The sequence below is a fragment of the Meriones unguiculatus genome, chromosome 11 (genome assembly GCF_030254825.1).
Source record: "Meriones unguiculatus strain TT.TT164.6M chromosome 11, Bangor_MerUng_6.1, whole genome shotgun sequence".
Classification (NCBI taxonomy): domain Eukaryota; kingdom Metazoa; phylum Chordata; class Mammalia; order Rodentia; family Muridae; genus Meriones; species Meriones unguiculatus.
In genome coordinates, this window is record NC_083359.1 from 20,232,364 (window position 1) to 20,254,822 (window position 22,459).

The 22,459-nt window shown below is 48.7% G+C and overlaps 1 protein-coding gene across 1 annotated transcript in view; it reads left to right on the plus strand.

Moving 5' to 3' along the window:
- Maml1 (mastermind like transcriptional coactivator 1) overlaps window positions 1-17,865 on the plus strand; it is a 38,072-nt gene extending 20,207 nt beyond the window's left edge. Inside the window, exons 2-5 of the mRNA XM_021651744.2 lie at window positions 6,549-7,964; window positions 8,608-8,823; window positions 10,777-10,873; window positions 14,652-17,865. Coding sequence (XP_021507419.1) covers window positions 6,549-7,964; window positions 8,608-8,823; window positions 10,777-10,873; window positions 14,652-15,631 — 2,709 coding nt within the window. The 3' untranslated portion in view covers window positions 15,632-17,865. The remainder of the gene's footprint in view (window positions 1-6,548; window positions 7,965-8,607; window positions 8,824-10,776; window positions 10,874-14,651) is intronic.
- Window positions 17,866-22,459: the final 4,594 nt, after the last annotated feature.

Consider the following 22,459-nt stretch of genomic DNA (forward strand, 5'->3'; position numbering starts at 1 on the left):
TTCAAATGAGTGGGATGAAGAAAGGCTATGGGCTAGTGTATATAGCTCAGTGTTACACCACTTTTACACTGGTGTATAGAGTCCTGTTGACGCCTCACCAACATTAAGGGGGGAAAAGCTGGGCATAGTAGTGCACGCCTTTAATCTCAGCACTTGGGAGGCAGAGGCAGGTGGATCCCAGTGAATTCCACACCAGCCCGTTCTACATAGTAAGTGAGACCCTGTCTCGGATGGATAAAAGAGAAGGTTAAGGAGGTACATGACAGGATGGTGGAGACTGCTTTGAGGCAGAGAGTAAAGGGGACTTTGGCTTCTGTTTGTGTAACTAGCTGGCAAGTAGTGACATCTAAGCTAGAACATGGAGGAGGAGACAACACAGGACTAGATAGATCTGATAGCATCTGTGTGCTCAAGGGCAGGCGTCCAGGGAAGCAGGAGTCTGCAGAGACAGGTGGGCTAGAGACAGCACATCTGCCACCTGTGTTAACTTCATGTTCCTCACTGTCCCAGGGATGGGGTGTGGAGGAGTGTTTGCTCATCATACTCTTGGTACCCATTCACAAGAAGTCAATAGGAACTAGGAAAGCCCAATTGTGGGGAGGTACAGATGATCGCAAATGCCAAATGAGTCACTCTGAAAGGATGAGGGAAGAGCCACTCTGGGCAAAGAGAAGAGTGAGTGTCAGAGCCCTGTGGCAGGATGAGCTTGCACATCTGAGGACTTGCAAGGCTGATGGGGTGTGCTGTGGGAGCAGGAAAGGTGGTGGTGAGGCAGCTGCTAGCTCAGCATTCTAGCCTCTGGGCACTTGGACTCATTCTGGGTGTGATGTTCAGCCCTGGGAGCATGAGGATAAAGGAGAGGGTGTGGTCTACTGGATCATTAGATGATTGTGTAGTGGGAACAGAGGAAAGGACTGCACTGCTTCATCAGAAGACAGAGGTCAGAGAGAGCAAGGAGGAGGAACCGGGAAGGCCTGTGGTGGTACATGCCTTTAATCCAGAGAGTCCAGGACAGCCAGGGAAGTCCTGCCTCAGAATGGCAGTAGAAACTGGGAGAGCTGATGCTAAACCAAGACCGTGGGCAGCAATGTGAGGGAAGAACACTTTAAAAGGCGGCAAATGCAAACAATCATTAGCTGCCAGATGGTGTGGGGTGTAGATGGCAGAGAGAGGGAAGGGCTGAAAGTGTGATCTGTGTTCAACAGCATGCAAGTCCACAACCAGTACGTTCCCAGGGTAGGAGGGATGGAAGCCACCTTACAGAGGACCTGAGGGATGCAGGAGGTGATGTTTGGCTAGGGAGGACGGAGAGGAAGGACGGGCAGCAAGTGTCTAAAGAGCAGCAAGAAGTAATGGTGGGATTACTTAGTATGTAATAAATTGACAAGCACATCTTGGCCAGGCACAGTGTACATACTTGTAGTCCTAGAACTCGGGCTCAAAATGCCTGCTGTATTACTAGTGAGACCCTAAAACAAGTCCCAAGGAGCTGGGGACTGCTCTTCCTGAGGACCTGGGCTCTGTTTTCAGCACTCACATGATAGCATACAAGCTCCTATAACTCTAGCTTCAATAGATTAAATGCCCTCTTCTGGCCTCTGTGAGCACCAGGCATGAACACAGCGCCCTTACATACGTGCAAACATGCACATAAAGTGAAAGTAGTCTTTAAAAATCCAAGTGATAGCTGGGAAGAGACCTCGTAAAGGCTGGTGGGAGTGTTTCCCACAGTGCAGGATGCTGATTTTTGTCTAAGATGTGAATGACTCCAGCTTCAAAGCTGTGCTGATACCCTGGAGACTTCCCCCCAGAGTGGAAGTTGGTTGGTGGCAACTGGAACCTCAGGCCTTCCAGGGGAGAACTGGCCCATGTGGGGGTGGGAGTCAGGACTGGGGATATAGGCACTCAATATTCTGCAGATCACAGCTACCCAGTTACTTCATCCCATTGAACGAGATCATTCTGGAATTCTGTGTGCTTCTAGGCTGAGCATATACAGGCTCATATTCATAGAGGGAGGCTCATCTTGTGTTACTGTACAACTTTCACATAACTTTACATAATATTGGTGGGGATGGAATAGACAATATCCTGATTGTAGGTGAGCACTTTGTTACTGTGTCCTGTCTGCAGCCTAGTATGTGACCTTTATTTAACCTGTTCAGATTGTTTCTCATCTCTGTGAATGTCTGGGCTCCAAGACTTCCCCATCTCTCCTTCTCCCACAAAGGCTTAGCACATGTTGGATACTCCTGCAAGTGCCCAAGGTTTGCAGATTTGCCAGGGCTGCCACATTTGAGTGATAATGGATCCCCCACCCCTGCCTATATTACTCCAGTTAAATTTTGCCTAGTTGAATGTTCTGCATCTGGTGCTGCTGCTGCCAGGTGGGAAATGGAAGTGCACACTCCAGAGCAGAAAAGGGTCAAGTGCTCAGGGTCAAAGGAGCTCAGGGCTGAGCTAGGTGGCAATGAGAGGGCCCTGCCTGACTTGGGTGGATTGGTGGCTACTTCATGAGCAGCGAGGAATGGAGGCTCGCTGAGAACTCTGAAACTGAGAAAGACAGAGGTGGGAGCCTGGTTTCAACCAGGCAGACAGAAATGGCTGCTTTGAGAACCATTTGCTTCTGCAGACGGGCACTGTGGTGGGCAGAGCAGTGCTAGGAAGATGGTGGCAGTGATCTGCCCTGGATGGCGATGGCTCGAAGTGGCCAGCAGCCCGGAGGGTCTAGTGACAAATTCTTCAAAGAGAAGGGGAGTGAGAAGCCCATCCTTCCCCAGAATAAATGACAAGTCTCAGCTGGAATAGGTGATGCTGGCCCCCTTTATTTCATGTGACAGGAGACTTAAAAACCTTGGGCATTTGGAGGAGTGTTGAGAGGGAATATGTTTGATTTGCTCGGGCTAGCTCATCTACATACATTACTGCAGTCCTATCATAGGGGGAAACACAGTACTTAATATTCTATGGTTGGGGTAAGAATTCCAGGTATGGTTAAAGGCCATTGGTTAAAAGCCAAGACGGCAAGACATCTCATTAGCATAGGGTGGGTGTTTCCAGGAATCCCCAGGTTCTTGCTGGATGGGTTTCTTCTCAGGAAAGGGTTTCTCATCTAATTTCCCTGAGGACTAGGTGATGCTCCTTAGAAGATCTGGGGTTCCCCAGATCAGGTGGAGAGGGAACCCAGCTAAGAAAGGAAGTCCATAATCTTATACCAAGCTCAGAGGCTATCCGGAAATGCCAGACCTCAATAGCAGGGTCCCACAGTTGAGGGTGTAGGCCAGCATTTCCCTTGGCTAAAAGCAGTGGGTGTTAGAAAAGTGAGCTCATCCTTCAAAACTTGTCTGCAGCTGTTTTCATGTGGCTACTCAAAGAGGGCACTGCAGGTCTTATACTTGTTAGAGTGGAGAGGGAGTTCGTTCTAATCTGAGGCAGCTGACTGGCTCACCAAATGACTTGACACTTTTGGTGTCCACTAGAAAGATGAGAAAGTAACCAGCCTAGCCGTGGCTCTGTGGAGCAAAGGAGGGCTGTAGGGAAGTTAGAAACAGAAGAAATGCTAGAGCCCAGTGTTGCCTCACGACCTTAACTCAGCACCTGAGAGGCAGACGCAGGAAGAGGGAGAATGACCAGCCTGGACTACATAGAAAGACCCTATCTCTAAAAACAAAGAAAGGAGGAGCATTACTGACAACTATATTTCCTCTGACCAGTTACAGAGGATGGGGTATAAACTTTTACTTTTCAAACCATATTTTATGAAGAATGCATTCTAGGGAGGGTTGCTCTCTTCTCCCCGGCCACCCCTGTGTGGCAGTAGGAGGCAAAAGCACCTCCATGGAAGCAAAGCAATTGGCCTTTTGATTCAAGGGCTTGTTGTTTTTTTTTAATTTTGTATGTGTATGAGTATTTGCCTGCATGTATGCATGTGTACCACATGCATATCTGATGTCTGAGGTGGATAGAAGAGGATGTTCCTGAAATTGGAGTTATATGTAGTTGTGTGTGCTGTGGATTGAACCCAGGTCCTCTAGAAAAGCAGACAGTGTAGCCCCCAAAGGCTTGTTCTTAAGTTGGATTCTTGGACTGAGATTGTGTGTGTACTCTGCCCCACAGTTACCTTTCTCAGACCAACTAGGTAACCATATATGGATTTAAAGGAATGCCAGCCAGCAGTCATCTGAGCCAACAGGTTTAATAATCAAGAAAACGTTGATAAGGGGGCTAGAGAGATGGCTCAGCAGTTGAGTGCTTACTGCTCTTTGAGAGGACTCAGGTTCTATTCCCAGCATTCACATGACAGCTGATGACTGACTATAACTCTGGTCCTAGGGGATCCAATGCCCTTGTATGGCCTCCACACAGGCAAAACACCCACACACATAAAGTGGATAAAAGAAAATGTTGATCAGATGGGAAAGAAGGATGCCAGCAGTTGAGACTGAGGGATGGAGGGAACTATCCTCAGTGACCAGAACACAGCCTGCCGCTGAGAGCTGTGGTACACAGTGCCTTGGGCAGCAGCTGAGATCAGAGCACGCCTGCACTCTGCTTCCGAGGCAGGAGCCCTTTTCTGCAGCACGGGGAATAGTGTAGATTCTGTGCTGCTCTGACTCCTCTGAAAACTGACAATTTAAAGAAAAGAGTTTTACTAGGTAGCCCAGGTTGGCTTTGAACTTTCAAGACTTAACTCAGTCTCTTCAGTACTGGGATTACAAGTACACAACACCACACCACACACACTGCCAGGCTGGAACTATTTTATTTTTATTTTTTCCCCTGAGACAGTTTTCTGTATAGCCTTGGCTGTCCTGGACTTGTTTTGTAGTCCAGGCTGGCCTCAAACTCACAGCAATGTGACTACTCTGCCTCCCCAAGTGCTGGGATTACAAGCGTGTGCCACCGTGCCCAGCTTGGCTGGAACATTTTTAATAGCACACTTCATGTGCTAGGTGTAATGGGAGGTAGGCATGATACTGGGGGTGAGGGGAAAGGGTAAGATATAACTTAATAAAAGTAAGCATAGGAAGGGAGGGGCTGAGAGATGGAGCCCAGGCTGGAGAAGGGGGAGCCACAGAACCTTCCCCATACTCTGCCAGTTCTCATCGTGGAATTCCTACCCCAGACTCTCAAGGTGCTTATACTACAGCATGCATGGGGCATTTGCCTTATTCTATAGCCATGTCCACTTTATTCTGTGCTCGCAAAGACTGGAATGCCATGAAGAGCAGTGACTTCCTTGTTTGCTTTTATAGTTCCCACAGCACTTGTCACTGGTACAAGTAGACTCTTAAAAAGGCTAGCAGAATGAAGCTAGTCAAAAAGAAAATGAGGGGGACATGATTGTGAACAATGACAGACTTGCTGAGGAGTAGCAAGCTTGTGTTTGTGAGGTTGCTCAGGAGTTGACGGGACAACTGGTGAGATGGCTCAGTGGCTCAAGACTTGCCAGAAGCCTGACAACCAAAACTCAGTACATGGAACCCACAGAGTGAAAGGGAGAGCCATCTCCTACAAGTTGTCCTTTGACCTCCACAGGCCCAGTGTGGCCTGTGTACATGCACCACACACACACACACACACACACACACACACACACAGATTAAGAATGGAAGTGATGGGAGGAGAGTCGGACAAGAGCTGAAAAACACAAGCCAGCCCATGTGGCATGTGAAAAAGCATGAATGAACCATGGAGATAAAAGATGGCTTTGAAAACAGTACAGAAATGGGCAGTTAGGTGGATATGGAATTGTAGCCAACACTACCACTGCCTGAGAAAGAAACTACAACAGTCAGGGCTATTGGCTTAGTCCCTATTCTATTGCTGTGAGGAGACACCATGATCAAGGTAGCTTATAAAGGAAAGCATTTAATTGGGGATTTGCTTACAGATTCAGAGTAAAGCTTAGTCTATGACATCATGGTGGGGAGCATAGTGGCAGCAGACAGGCATGGTGCTGTCCCAAGAGCTCATATCTAATACACAAGTTTCAAGCAGAGAAAGAGCAAGGCTGGGCCTGGTGTGGGGTTTTGACACCTCAAAGGCCACACCTCCTAATCCTTCCTAAACAGTCACTAACTGTGGACCAAACATTCTAATATATAAGCCTATGGGGGACATTCTCATCCAAACACATAGCTCCTTTGGTTGGGAATAATAGAATCCATATTAAATCAGCCTAAGAACAAGGAAAAAATGTATTGGTTCATATGAGTGGAAAGTCAGGAGTGGGAGGAGGGCTGGGGGGCATTGGCAGGTCTTGGGTATAACAAGATACAGGACTCCTCTGATGGTCTTCTGTAGATCCTCAAACTAGACGACAATGGCCATCATGCTTGGTCCTGCCAGAGTCCAGGTTCTAATGCTCACTTTCCCATAGCAAGCTAGATGTCCAGTTCTGACTGGCCAGGCCAGACCTAGTTTTAAAGTGCAGAGGGGTCTGAGCCCACAGGGGAGTGCTGTAGTAATGCAAGTCCCTGTTGGGAGCATAGGGGACCTAAGACAAGGTATTGTGTTCCTAAGTCCATTGTTCCAATGTTTTTCAGCATCTTCATGATACAGTGAAGAGGAATCTTGACAGCGCAGCCTCCCCTCAGAATGGTGATCAACAGAATGGCTATGGAGACCTATTTCCTGGGCATAAGAAAACCCGCCGGGAGGCCCCTCTGGGTGTCGGTGTGTCTGCCAATGGGCTTCCTCCTGCCTCACCCCTTGGTCAGCCTGACAAACCTCCTGGGGGTGATGCCTTGCAGTCTGGGGGGAAGCACTCCCTGGGGCTAGATTCCATCAACAAGAAGTGCCTGGCAGACTCGAGTATCCACCTGAACGGAGGCAGCAACTCCAGTGAGCCATTTCCTCTAAGCCTGAGTAAAGAACTCAAGCAAGAGCCAGTGGATGACCTGCCATGCATGATCACAGGGGCTGGAGGCTCTGTATCCCAGAGCAATCTCATGCCTGATCTCAACCTTAATGAGCAGGAGTGGAAGGAGCTCATTGAAGAGCTGAACAGGTCCGTGCCCGATGAAGACATGAAAGATCTGTTTACTGAGGACTTTGAGGAGAAGAAGGATCCAGAGCCCCCTGGGTCTGCCACACAAACCCCCTTGGCTCAGGACATTAATATTAAGACTGAGTTCTCTCCAGCAGCCTTTGAGCAGGAGCAGTTAGGTTCTCCACAAGTGAGGGCTGGGTCTGCAGGACAGACTTTTCTGGGACCTTCATCTGCCCCTGTGGGCACAGATTCTCCAAGCCTTGGGAGCTCTCAGACATTGTTTCACACCACTGGTCAACCTGGAGCGGACAATCCCAGTCCAAACCTGATGCCGGCATCAGCCCAGGCCCAGAGTGCACAAAGAGCCCTCGCAAGTGTGGTATTGCCTAACCAAGGCCCAGGAGGGGCCTCAGAGCTCTCTTCTGCTCATCAGCTCCAGCAGATAGCTGCCAAGCAGAAGCGTGAGCAGATGCTGCAGAATCCACAGCAAGCTGCCCCAGCACCTGCCCCGGGCCAGCTGTCCACATGGCAGCAGGCGGGGCCGTCCCACAGTCCCTTAGATGTCCCTTATCCCATGGAGAAGCCTGCCAGCCCTCCTGGCTATAAGCAAGACTTTACCAACTCAAAACTGCTCATGATGCCAGGTGTAAACAAGAGTTCTCCTCGGCCAGGAGGCCCCTACCTCCAACCTAGCCACTCGAACCTGCTGAGTCACCAGTCACCAAGTAACTTGAATCAGACCTCTGTGAATAACCAAGGGTCTGTGCTAGACTATGGCAATACAAAGCCCCTTTCTCATTACAAAGCAGACTGTGGACAAGGTGGCCCTGGGTCTGGCCAAAACAAACCAGCTTTGATGGCCTATCTGCCCCAACAGCTGCCCCATCTGAGTAATGAGCAGAACTCCTTGTTTCTGATGAAACCAAAGCCAGGAAACATGCCCTTCCGGTCACTGGTTCCACCTGGCCAGGTGAGTAGGAGCCTTTCCTCTCCATCACTCCACTATGGGCACTGGTGAAGTCCCATACTAAGCCAGAAGTCAGTATGCAAGACAGTAGTGGGAGCAGCTGTTGGCATCCTTTGAAGTGGAAAATGTAAAAGATAGGCCAGGATTGATGTATTTTGTGTTCATTTACCCCTGGCTGGCTGCGTAGGCTTGGCTGTTCTGGACTACCTTCATAGACCTTTGTATACCAGGCTGGCCTCAAACTCTCAGAGATCCACTTGTTCTGCCTCCCAGAATGCTAGGGTTACAGGCATGCACCACCGTGTGCTACTGAGAGCTGTGCTTTGTTGAGTAGTTTGGGCTTTGGGGGAAGGGGTATTGTTTGTTGTTTTGAGTTAGGGTCTCATTATGTACCCTGGCTGATCTGGAACTCACAAGTTCCACTTGCCTCTTCCTCCTAAACACTAGGACTTAAAGATGCTGCCACCACACACATAAGGGGCATTTCATGTCCAAACTATAACATTAGGGAATCAGACAGAGGCTTGGAGTTAAGAAAGATGGAACAGTGGACAAGATATCACTGGGTGTAGCTTACCTGGCCAGATCAGGGTTGGGACAGATCACCCATACCACCTGACTTGGATCCCTTCATCTTTGTTGACAGGAGCAGAACCCCTCCAGTGTCCCTGTACCAGCCCCGACTGCCAGCGTGGGGACTCAGCCTAGTGTGTCTGTGGCCAGCACTCATAGCAGCTCCCCATATCTCAGCAGCCAGCAGCAGGCAGCTGTGATGAAGCAGCACCAGCTGCTCCTGGACCAGCAGAAGCAGCGGGAGCAGCAGCAGCAGTTTCTTCAGAGGCAGTACCTCCTGGCTGAGCAGGTAACAGGCACAGGAAACCACGCAGGCACCACTTGGGGGCTTGTTTGCACTCAGTGTCAGTGCTGTGTCCTTTAAAATCTCCTTTTCAGCCCAGCAAAGCAGGTAAAGTGCTTATTAGCCTGACTGAGTTCAGTCCCTGCAACCCACATACGTATGAAAGGTGAGAATCAACTCCACAAGTGGCCTTCAGCTGCCACACCCACACTGTGACAAACACCCCAAAGTACATACATACATTCATGCATGATAATACCAGATTTTTTTTTTTTAAGAAATTGGAACCAGCTAGGCTGGAAGTCTGTTCCTAGAACCCATCAGGTGGCTGACAGCTGCCTATAACTTCAGTTCTAGGGATCTAACCACCCCTCTCACCTCTGTGGGCGCCTGCATGGATGTGGTACACATAAAACTCACAGAAAAATCTGTGCTGGGCATAGTGGCACACACCTTTAATCCCAGCACTTGAGAGGCAAAGGCAGGTGGATCTCAGAGTTTGAGGCCCACCTGGTCTACATAGTGAGACACTGTATCAAACAACAGCAACAACAACAAAAAACCTTTAATAATACAGACCAGTGAGGTAGCTCAGAGGATGGTAATCTGATGACCCAAGTCTGATCCAGACTCCCACAAGGTGGCAGGAGAGTACTGACTCCAGCAAGTTGTCCTCTGATCTCTATCCACACCATGGCACACATACACACACACAAGTAAATAAAAATGTTTTTCAAATTTTACTTCATTGTTTTAAAAGAATGCTAAAGTATCTTTAATACTTAAAAACAGGGCAGTAGACCCCTTTCCAATGTTGTGGCATTTCCTAGGCAGGTGGTCTGTGGGGGCTAATGAAGGCAGTATCTCGTGGAAGGGGCATTTTCCTGTGTTTCCATCCAAGCACACAGGCCAGCAGTCACTGCATTCCTCTTTGTTGTAAACGTGGGCTGTGAGGACCCAGAGCTTGAAGTAAAGATGTCCCTAAAGTCCTGAGATCAAGGGGCAGTTCACTGTAACCCTTCACTTGGTTACCAGGGGTAGGGTGCAGACATAAGAACTGTAAGAGCCATTGGGAGGTTTAACTATGTCTTCTAATTAGGGCTTGGCATACATAGTATCTCTCAACTGTAATCCTAGCTTTCAGGAAGCTGATATAGGAGAATTGCTTAGCTACAATAGTAAGTTTAAGGCCAGTCTGGGCTCAGTGATACTGTATCTCAAAAGTAGCAAAGAGACTAGGAAGTGGTTCACAAGCCTAAGGCCATGAGTTCATATCCCTGGAGCCCATGTAAAGTTGGATCCAGGTCTGTAACCCCAGGCTCTGAATGCAGATGGGAAGCAGTGATAGAGCCCCTGATGCTTCTGGGTCAGCAAGCCTGGCTTCAGTACTCAACAGAAAGAAACCCTGTCACAGCCAAGGAAGAAGGCAGGACCACATCCAGAGCTGTCCTCTGACACAAACCATGGCACATGCTTGCCCACACATAACAGACACACAAAGACAATACCTTGGAACCAACTCCAAAGATTACACTTTGCTGAGGCTGGACATTGCCTCAGTTCCGCCGTCTTTTAGCTTTTGGTTTTTCAAGACAGGGTTTCTCTGTGTAGCCATTCTGATGCTAGAATTAAAGGTGTGTGCCGCCGCCACCACCAGGCCCACCATCTTTTTTAAACTAACTGCTTGTTAGGATATAACTCATGTCATGTACACTGTTTAATTATATACACTTTAGTGGTGTCCACTGTAGCTGTTGTGCAGCCACTAGCAGAGCCTGTTGTTGTCACCCAGAACACTGAACATGAGCACCCTGCACCCACGTGTGCCTGTTTGTAAGCGACACACTTGCTTGTTGTGCACCTCGCTTTTCTGTTCATTAGTTCTTGCTTCAGGCTTACACTGAATTTTACCCTTTCCCCCCCTCCCCCTTAACTCTTCCTGTTCTTGGCACTTTCTAGGAGAAGCAACAGTTTCAGCGTCATCTGACCCGCCCACCTCCCCAGTACCAAGACCCAACACAAAGCACCTTCCCACAGCAGGTTGGACAGTTCCCAGGTAAGGGATGTAAAGGAGGTTGGGGAGGCAGCTTAGATGTAAAGGTGGCGGGAGCTCACAATATGTGGTGCTGATGAATTCCTGGGTTGACTTGCTCATAGAAGCTGTGGTTTGGAGGAGAGGCCTGGATTTTTAGTTTCTTTAGTTTAGACCCTTTAGAAGAGGGTCTCCAGGGTTGACTGTGAGGATGCTCACAGTTAAAACACGCTTTTGAGGCGAAATTATTACTGGAGGGCATCCTGTGCATGTGTGTATGTGTGTTTTGTGAGACAGGGTTTCTCTCTGTAGCCCTGGCTGTCCTGGAACTTACTCTGTAGACCAGAGATCCATCTAGACTCAAGAGATCCACCTGCCTCTGCCTCCCAAATGCTGGGATTAAATCCTGCCTGGCTCATACATAGGTCTTAATTAAGATAGTTCTTTGTAGGGCTGGAGAGCTGGCTCAGTGGTTAAGGCATTCACTGCTCTTCCAAAGGTCCTGAGTTCAGTTCCCAGCACCTACATGGTGTCTCACAGCTGTCTGATGCTGCGCAGATGCACATGCGGACAGAGGACTCATATAAATTACATTAAAAAGAGCACTGCAGCAAGCTGAGTGTGTTAGTGCATGCCTGTAATCCTGGCATTTGGAAGGTGGAGTGCAGAGGATCAGGAGTTCAACGTCTTGTCTCAAAAAGAAAGCCAACAAAACTGACTCCCAGATGGGTTTATTCTAAGGCCCTTCATGTGGGCTTTTCTTCTCTTTCTGTCTGCTCACTTTGGTGTCACAGGGAAGGCAGGCAGCACCCGGGCCTCCGTGTCAGCTCGGAGATGTGTTGAGCAGCTTGTTTGGGCGGATATTGCAGGTAACACGTCAGTAGGTGTGCTCTGGCCTTGCCCTCCTTGGTGACTGTTTCTGTGAACAGAGAGACTGACCCCAGCCATTTCTAAGAGTCTAGGTGGGGTCTCCTGGTGTGCTGGCTATGAATATGGGGTTGAGGTCTGTAGGTGTCACAGGAGCCTGTATCTGATCTGGGTTTCCAGCTCTGTTCCATGGCACACTGACACAGGCTGTTAACAGTGAATAGTCCATTTCGGCTCTCCCTTTTTCCTCACAACTATTTTCTTCAAGTTATTTTTATGGGCAGGAGAGGTGATGGCTCAGTGGCTAAGAGCACTTGTTCTTTTCCTAGCAACCACATGGTGGCTAGCAAGCACCTGTAATACGATCTGATGCCCTCTTCTAGTGTGCATGAAGAGAGCATACTCATATACAGAAAACAAATAAATCTTACAAAAAAAAAAAAAAAAAAAAGCTGGGCGCAGTGACAGACATCTGTAATCCCAGCACTCCGGGAGGCAGAGGCAGGCCGATCTCTGAGTTTGAAGCCAGGCTGTTCTACAGAGAGTTTAGGACAGCGCAGGCTACACAGAGAAACTGTCTCAAAAAACACACCAAAATTCAACAGTAGTTGCTTTTAGTATGTCTACATTTGTGGGGTATATGCGCATGTGATGCAGGTGCCCGTGGAGGCCAGAGCTGTTGGATCCCTGTGGAGCTAGAGCTACCAACAGTTGTGAGCCACCTGTCACATACAGGTGCTAAAGACTGAACTTGGGTCCTGTGCAGACTCAGGCCAGAGCCATTAGGCAGCAAGCTCCAGCCAGACATGACGACAGTCCCAGCATTTGGGAGACATAGGCTGGAGGATCAGGAGTTCCAGGTCAGTACACAGGTCTGTATAGAGAAATCCTGTCTCCAAAAATGAGGACTGGAGAGACCTCAGTTGGTGACAAGTCTGGAAGGACGAGGACCCAGGTTGCTCCTTGGCACCCATGTAAAGCCCAGGTGCTGTGGAGTGGAGTGTGTATGTGTGTGATCCAGGTACCACAAAAACGGGGGCAGACAGATCCCTGGAGCTTTCTAGCCAGTCAGTTTAGCTTACTCAGTGAACTTCAAGCCAGTGAGAAACTGTCCCCCAAAACAAGCTGAACAGCTCCCGAGGAACTATGCTTCAGGCCAGCCTTTAGCTTTTACATGCAGACACAGACACACACACAGACAGACACACACACACACACACACACAGGGAGGGCAGACAGCAAGTTTCCTAAAGACAAGGCTTGTGCTCAGTAAATACCCAGTAATTCCATGCTAGATTTCTGCCTCCTTCAACCACTTTATATCATAAACAACAGAGTAGAGAGACATGTCTTCAGCTATAGCCTCTCCCACATTGCTACTGCGTCATCCAAGTCCCCAACAGCTACACCCCAGCGAACTAAACTGCAGTCTCAGGCTTTGCTGTCCTGGTCTTGATACACCCCAGCCTTGGCTGACTCCTTAATGTCTCATAACTTGTCACAACTGTCCTTTCACAGCCTTTTCTCCATTCCAAATGCCCTCTAAACTGTCATGTTGTCAAACCTGCATGTGGGTGCACATTTATGTGTACATATGTGTGCATTTGTGTATGTATGTATTACATTCTAGTGTGTTCATGTGCATGTCTGTGCATTTGCATAGATACATACAAATGTAATCATGTTTTGTGCACACATGTGCTTTGCTGTTGGTGGTTGAACTCAAGGTCTTCTCAGCCCTAAATTCAATTCTAAACCCACTTCTTTCTAAAACTTTCCTAAATGTTAGGCACAAGCCTTCAGATCCTTTTCTATAGCCTGCTGCCCAGGCTTTGTGACCCTGTCGCACAATATGGTGGCTTTGCCTTCCACAGACAGATTCTGGAGTATATGTCTTGAAATCACTAGTTAGCTAGGTCCCACCTGAGAAAAACTTTGTTGGCTACTTGTTAGATAAGTGGATAAGACAGCTGGCTTTCCCCCCTGGAGCTTCACTCCATTCTGTGTCTCTGAGTACTGTCATTGTCCTACTGCCCATGAGGTGTGAGGGTTCTGACTTTAATGCCTTTGGCAGAAGATGCTCTAAGAGATACCTCCACCATGATAGTCAGACAATGCCAGCATGGGCTGGGAAGATGGCTCAACAAGTAGACATTTACCAAGTCTGATGGCCTGAGTGTGATCCCTAGGTCCCACATGGTTGGGGGGAGGGCGCCATACTGGCTAGTTTTATGTCATCGTGACTCAAGCCAGAGACATTTGGGAAGAGGGACTCTCAATTGAGAAAATGCCTCCATAAAATTGGCCTGTAAGCTGGGTGGTGGTGGCACACGCCAGTAATTCCAGCACTCAGAGAGGCAGAGGCGGGTGGATCTCTGTGAGTTCAAGGACAGCCAAAGCTACACAGAGAAACTCTGTCAAGTGCTGCCCTCTTCCCCCCTCCCCCAGAAAAACTTGTCTGTGGCAAGCCTGTGGCATTTCTTAGTGATTAATGTGGGAGGGCCCAGTATACTGTGGGCGTTATTCCTGCACTGGTTGGTGTTCCTGGGTTAAAAGAAAGCTGAGTGAGCAAGCAAGCTGCATCCAGGTTCCTGCCTTGAGTTTCTGTCCTTGACTTCCCTCAACGATGGACTACAAGCTATAAGATAAAATAAACTGTATGAGGTGATGGACACCTTTAATACTAGCACTTGGGAGGCCAGAGTTCCATAATGAGACCCTGTCTCTGGGGAGAAGAAGATGAAATAAACCTTTGCTTTTGGTCGTAATGTCTATCACAGCAATAGAAACTCTTCACCGAGACAGGAACCGACTCTGCTTGTCCTTGGACTTTCACACACTTGTCTGGCACATACGCACCTGCACCTACACACACACACAAATGCAAAGAGAAAAATGAATGCCAACTTGACTACTAGACTTTTCTGTTTTCTAGGACCTTCTGCTGCTGTGCCTGGTATGAACAACTTGGGTCCATCCAATTCCAACTGTCCTCGAGTGTTCCCTCAGCCTGGGACTCTGATGTCAATGGGTCCTGGACATGGCCCTGTTTCCTCTCTCCCCGCCAGCTCAGGCCAGCAGGACCGAGGAGTGTCCCAGTTTACTGGGTCCCAGAGCTTGCCTCAGAACAGCCTTTATGGCATGGCCTCTGGCCTCGCCCAGATAGTTACCCAGCCCCCACCACAGGCTACCAGCACACATGCCCACATTCCACGGCAGACCAACGTGGGCCAAAATGCCTCCACTCCAGCTGCCTATGGACAGAACTCTCTGGGGAATGCTGGCCTCTCCCAGCAGCACAATAAGGGAACCCTGCCTCCTGGTTTAACAAAGCCACAAGTCCCAAGGGTGTCAGCAACCATGGGAAGCCAGAATGCCTCATGGCAACATCAGGGAATGCCAAACCTGAGCAGCCAGCCACCTGGAAACAACAGCGTGAGTCCCTTCACTGCAGCTTCCAGTTTCCACATGCAGCAGGCCCACCTGAAAATATCTGGCCAGCAGTTCTCCCCAGCCATGCCCAGCAGGCCGATGGCCCCCATGAGTTCAGCAGGGGCAGCAGGGTCCATGCTGCCCCCAGTAAGCACACAGCAAAGGAACAGTGCTCCCGCCCCTGCCCCTCCTCCAGCAGCCCCACAGCAGGGATTGCCAGGCTTAAGCTCTGCAGGGCCTGAGCTGGGGGCCTTCAGCCAAAGCCCCACCTCACAGATGAACAGCCGGGCAGGGCTGCATTGTGCTCAGGCTTACCCTGTGAGGACCATGGGCCAAGAGCTGCCCTTTGCCTACAGTGGGCAGCCAGGCAGCAGTGGGCTGTCCAGTGTGGCTGGACACACTGACCTGATCGACTCGCTGCTGAAGAACAGGACTTCTGAGGAGTGGATAAATGAGCTGGATGATCTTTTAGGACCACAGTAATGGAGAAATTTGTGGTGTTTAGTCATCTTATATTTTTGTTCTCAGATTAAAAAAAAAAAAGCGACTACTTTGGACCAAAAGCTCCTGGCCCAAAGAAGTGGGCCAATAGAACCTAAGCCACAGCTGAGGCCAGCTCTGATCAATACCTGCTGGTCCAGTGGGCTGGCCCAGTCCATTGGCATCACTACCTGGGGTTGGGACAGCAGGATAGAGGTTTAAAAGGTGGCTTCCTACCCAGATGACCAAAAAGCCAGTGGAAACAATCAAGGCCCACCATGTCAGGCTTATCAAGAATATGTGCCATGCTTTTACCCAAGATTTATCCACTCGCCTCAAGGCTGGGAACAAACTTCTGTTGGAATTTTAAATAGAATTATTTGCATTTTATAGCATAGAAGCAATTTTTTAATTTAAGATGTTTAAGCAGGTTAGAATAGGTGGTGGTGGTTGTAGTTGTAAGTGGCACTGGAAACCCGGGTTTCCTTATGAGTTGGAGCCTTTTTTGTTCCTGCTCTGTCAGCTTTCACAGTCACTGGGAATCATTGCCACAAGTACAAGTTGTGACTGCAGATGCCAAATGATCAGGATGCCACAAGATTGTAGATCTAGTGGACCAGATAGGGGCCTTCCTCAAGCTCCTCCTACTTCCTGGTTGCCACTCACTCTTGAGGACACTGGACCCCCCACGGAGTCCCCTCCATGCCCTTGCATGGCTAAGTGCTGAAGGTGGAGATTCAGAGGCCAGCCTTCTGCATGTCTCTGACGACCGTATTTACATAAAAGTGCCATTCTGTTGTACACATGGCTTTCCTCCTCCACATCATCCCCATGACCCTTCTTTCTGCCTCCCCTTCCTCTTCCAGCCAAAGCGGGAAACAGTGACTGGCTTAACCGCATTAGAGGAAGAGTCAAACTCCTTAGGGAGCCTGAGCCTGGCACAGGCTTGGGGAAAGAAGGCTGCAGGCAGCCTGCCATCTAGGAGTCACTTTATTCTTTACCCACCAGACTTCTGCTTCTCCCACAGCTGGTAACTTGCACTTTTAAAGTGGTTTTATAACACTAAACCCATCCTTGCTAAAGAGTCAAGTGAATTCTCTTTGATGGTCTATTGATGAATATGTCTGACCAGAGAAACCATGGAATAGAATATGGCCTATGGGCTGCTGGCAAGCGTGAGCACTTGTCCTCATCACAAACAAGATGGTGAGCACAGATTGAGACCTATAACAGGATGGCGGAGGGAGAGGTGTTTGCTTGAGTGACTTCTGTGCAAAGTGGTCTAGGGGAACCACAGCTCTGCTAACTGTCCTGGGGTCCTAGTGTAAAGAACTGAGCCAAGGAAATGACAAGAGCAGCCTGCGCACTTGGAGGGGTCAGAGGGTATGCTCACACTGCTAACTAGTTTGCACCGGCAGTGCCTTTTTCCCTGAGGGCACCTATGCTCTCAGGTCCTTGTCTCTCATAGCCATTTCTCCTGCCACCTGTTCTCCCCAGAAACTCAGTTCAGTTCAAAGAAGCAGTTGAGTCATAAAGCCAGTGAAGACACACCCTCTGATAGTTCCCCAGCTGTAGAGGGAAGAGGGTAACTTCAGCGGGTTTTCTACCAAAAATAGGGCCAAGGGCTGGAGCCGATCCTGGTTCCTCTTCCAGCCTCCTATATAGCTGCCACCTCCTGCCTCCATTGCCGAGGGCACACCTGCTGGCCCCAGCACTCTACCTTAGCCCCAGGCTGGCCACACAGGCAGTGGGCAGCCCCCTTGCTGCAGTGTCATAGCAATAAAATGTGATTGTTGGGGTCCCCCCAGAGCTGCCCACGGCTTTATTTATGAGTCAGGCTTTGAGGAGTTGGGAAGAGGTGACCCACTTCCTCACATATCCCATCTTCTCAGAGCTATGACTCAAGAAGAAAAGGGTGCTCGGACTTTCTTATACACATGTGCTTTGTGTAAATAAATGTTTACAATTTTATATTGAAGATGAAATAAGTGTTAGAGCGTCCAATTGTATATTTTTTACTTTTATAGATTTTAAAACTGATCCTTTATATGTGTTTGGAGCTATGATGAGTTTTATGGCAAACAGTTGGTATTGTTAATCTTTTATGATCATCAAAAGTGCATAAAAGTCCTATTAATCCCCTTATTCTGCTTCCCTTAGCTTTGGTGTACACCAAAAAGAAATCTTTACTTTCCTTGTGTTATAAAAATAATAAAAATATTTTACTAGTATGGAAACCACCAGTATGTTTTACTTCCGTGGGATAAAGGGACATTTGACAGCTGTCACTTTCCCTGATTTAACTTTGCTCTCTTCATGCATGTGTTGGGGGCTTCCTTGCTGGTGGCAGTGAAGACAGAGCTGATGGCATGCTGCAAAAGAGCAGTTCTCTCACAAAACACATTCTAGTCCTCCAAGAAGTCAAAAGAAGAAGGAACAGAGGACTGGGGAGAAGCATTGGCACACTGGAAAGGATGGTAAGGGCCAGCTGAGGCGAATCACCAAGATGCACAATAGGAGATCCAAATGCCTTAAAAAAAAAAAAAGAGAGAGAGACTGGTTTCTTTGCGTCCTGGAACTTGCTCTATACATCAGGCTGGCCTCTCGGTCAGAGATCCACCTGCCTCTGCCACCCAAGAGTGGTGGGAGTAAGGTGAGCACCACCATGCCTGGCCAAAAGCCTTCACAGCCAGCAAGAATGATCCTCCTACTTCAGTCTCCTGAGTGCTGAAATTGGAGACACACACTAGTATGCCCAGTAATAAACCTCTCTCATATTTAAATTATTCAGTCAGAAGTATTTTGTTATAGGAACAGAAAATGAACTAAGGACTCCGGACCTGTCAAACAGGAAGGACATGTTAAGGCACTGCAGCACACTGCCTGTAGGAGCCAGTCCAAAGGACCACCACTGCCAGGCTAGGGCCAGGGAGGACTTAGGGGCATAGTAGCCCTCTGCTGTCATATAGGACTTGCCACCTTGGCAGAGTCCCAGCAAGCAGTACAACAGGCTTGGCTCTTGAAAGCTTTGAGAAAGCCCCTCACTGAGGTAAGTCACAGTGTAAAAGTAACTGTTAGGTTTTTAAAATCACACTTTTACCACTATTATTACTTGTTTTGTTATGACTTCAAATAGTGTGGTCAGAGGTGAAATCAGTAGGATGATTTGCATTGCCAAACCAAAGCACATCTGACATGGTAACTGTTAGGTTACTTTTACACTGTTAGGTAGGGAAAGGGAACAAACATCTAGAGATTATGGGATGGAGTGGTCTTTCTTGAGCCCCAATTCACCAGCCAGATCTATGCAGTAGGACTCAGAGCACATTCCATTTACCAGAAAGAAAAAGCGCACATGGGCAGCTAGCCTGGGCCTCTCTGTGAAGCTGTGCTTTCCTCCTGGGCCAGCTGCCAGAAGAGGTGTCCTGCTAGCATCGAAGATTCAGCAGCTAAACGAACTAGCTCAAGATCTCCCAGAAGCAAGATGAGGTCAGTTACCACAAGCTCATGGGAGGTTGAGACAGAAGAATCAAGTCAAGTTCCAGGTCAGCCTGGGCTACACAGGGAGACCTTGTATCAAAAACAAGCAAACAAGTACATTGGTATACTCATCCTAAGTGTCTAGGCTGGAGGGGCAGCCAGCAGTTCCTGACCTTTGGAGGGCTAGGGAGGTGTCAATGGATGGGGCGGGGCCGTGGGCACCTACAGTTAGTTCCCACCTAAGATGCTCAGTTTGTGATTGCTCTGCTTTTCCACAGTGTGAATGTGATGTATAGTCAGGAGAAACTGCCTCCCACTCTGAATTTGGGTGTTTTCCCAGTCCACCCACATGCAGCACTGCCTTCTCACGATGCCGGGCCCTGACGCAAGTGCAACTCACAGGTGCCACAGCATCTCCAAGGAAAGGGCCGAGGCTTCACATTTTGCTGTTGCTGAGCTGGCTATGTGCATAATAATAGATGAATGTCATAAAATTTGAAAAACAAAACACTAAAAAAGGAACTCGTGGAGTATGAGCTGTGTGGCATGTGTCCAGGCTCTAGCATCCGAAGGCTGAGGAAAGAGGCTCATGTCAGCCCAGGAGTTCAAGGCCAGTCTGAGATGGTACATAGAAAATGGAGGGAAGAAAGGTAGGAAGAGAAGAGTTGGAAAGGATTTTTAAACAGAAGAGACGGGGAGTGGGTAGCTGGCTCAGCAGGTTATCAGCTTCAGTTAATAGCACACACGTGGCACCTCACAACCACGTTCTAGGGGATCCAACATATGACTCTGGAGGCATCTGGTGCACACGTGGTGCATATACATACAAAAATGGAGGCAAAACACTCAAATCTTATGGCAGACAGAAAAGATGGCATTGGAGCAGTAACAGGAGTGGAGAGAGAATCCTAGAGAGCCTGGAGCAGCTGGAGCGCTGCTGACCTGGTTACCACAGCAACCCTGAAAGAGCTGCAGCTGCCACACATGGCAAAGCTCACACCCAGTAGTCACAGCTAACACCAGTCCCAACCCCAAGCCCAGCTCAGCAAGCAGCACTGGCCAGTGTGGCTTGAAGTCTGCAGTGCCCGGTAACAGGCCAAAAATATGACAGTAGAATGATTTGCTGTAAGAAGCAGCTATGGAGGTCACACATGTTGGCACTCTCCTTTAATCCTAGCACTTAGGAGGCATAGGCAGGTGATCTTTCTAGATTTAGGTTAGCCTGGTCTACACAGTGAAACCCTGTCTCAAAAGTCAACAAAAGAACAGAAAGCCCCCGGAAGTACCTCCAAAGTGTAGGAGTCCCTGTGGAGCTTGACGCTGATAAACGGGTTTAGAGACAGCCAGTGTTAAAAGCGCTGGTGGATGGGCAGTCCGCAGCAGTCTACACAGCAAAGGGACACTGCGGACACTATATGCTGCAGTCAGCAGCAGGACTACCCCAACAGTGAGCGGAGGGGGCACGCCTGAAGGTCACGCCCACAGCCCAGCTTTATTACAGGTGAGCGTTCCCACCTTAATATATGAGAAGACTTATATATAGTTTTCAGGCCCCTGTGCTGGGAGAGTGATGGAGGCTGCTAACGACCCTAGTGCAGGACAAGAGGGTAGACAGTATGTATACACTTACAGACCACAATTCCACAGAGCCTTCCTTGCCCAAGACAGCCTAGACAGGATGGCAGGGAAAGTCAAGCCCAAGGTCAGCAGCCAACTGCATGTCATGCCAGAGAACCCTAAAGCACGAGATGGCAAAGACAAAAGCTACTGACCCACCAGCTGAGGATCTGACCCCTCCCAAAGCTGAGCAGGGCAAGGCTGAGCAAAAGCTGGCCTAACATCTCAGCCATCGTCTTCGTCCAGGAAGAAATGAGTGTGCAATGCCAGCTGAAAGAAAGGAACAGAAGTTTGGGGTAGAAAACAGCCAGTGCCTGCTTTCTGCCCATTGACCAGACACGCTGCAACTACCCACATCTCCACAAAGCATGGGGTTCCTATTATTTTTACCAAAGACATCTCTTTGTGGTAATGATGTCCTATTGCTTTCCTTTTGCAGTGGTAACACCAAGCAATACGTCTTAGGGGAAGACGGGAATTAGTTCATCTTATAACTCCTAAGTCACGCTCCACCTCAGAGAAGTCAGGGCAGGAGCTCAAGGCAGGAACTGAAGCAGAGGTCAAGGAGGAACCCTGCTCACAGGATGACACCCCATGGCTTGCCCAGCTGTTTACTTATTCACCCCAGGACCACCTGCTCTGGGGTGGCATGATACACAGTGGGCTGGACCTTCTCCTATCAATCTTTAATCAGGAAAATGCTCCACACATGTCCACAGGCTAATCCGACAAAACTTAATGCAATTTACCCCAATCTCACACACAAAGCATTACTGTTTACAACTTGACTTAAAAAAAAAAAAAAAAAAAAAAAGGTCTTAGGTGGCTTTATAAAAACAAAAATTAAGGCTGAAGTTTTTCCTTTGATCACACATAAGCCAGGCTACAGGAAGGTGCTACAGGAAGGCACCAGGGTCCTGGGTGCCTTTCAAAGAAATGTTCTACCATTCCCAGCATTTGGAAGGCAGAGGCAGGTGGACCTCTATAAGTTTGAGACAGCCTGGTCTACATAGTGAGTCCAGGACAACCTTGTCTCGGAAAAAAAGAAAAGAACAAGAAATGCCCCACCTTAAGCGCCATGATGTTCTGAGCATGCCTTTGACATTGTTGTAAACATGTCAATTCTTTTCATTTTTTGTTTTGTTTTGTTTTTCAAGACAGGGTTTCTCTGTATAGCCTTGGCTGTCCTGGAACTCCTTCTGTAGGCAAGGCTGGCCTCAAACCCAAAGATCTACCTGCCTTGGTCTCCCAGCTGCTGGGATTAAACGCATGTGCCACCACTGCCCAGCGCTGCCACTGCCCAGCGGGCACAGTCACCCATTTCAGATAGCCAGTGCAGTGGATATTTTAGTGTACTCACAGAACTGTGGAGCCACCGTACTATCAGTCACAGAATGTTTTCACTGGAACGTCGGCATCAAGTCAGTTCTTACCAAGAGAATAAATGTGCGCATTGAGCATCTAGGAGAGGAACGTGATGGCAGGCTGCGACCTCAACATCCAGGAAGCAGGGGCAGGGGTGTGGCTATAGCTTCAAGGCCAGCTTGGTCTAGATGTCAAGTTCCCAGCCAGCCAGGGCTACATAGCAAGATCCTGTCTCAAAAACAACAGCGGGGTCCAGTGAGATAGCCCACTGACAGCAAACCTAACAGCCTGAGTTTGCTCCCCCAAACCCATGTAAAGGTAGGAGAGATTCCTTAAAGCTGTCCCGAGCCCCACATGTACCCACATATA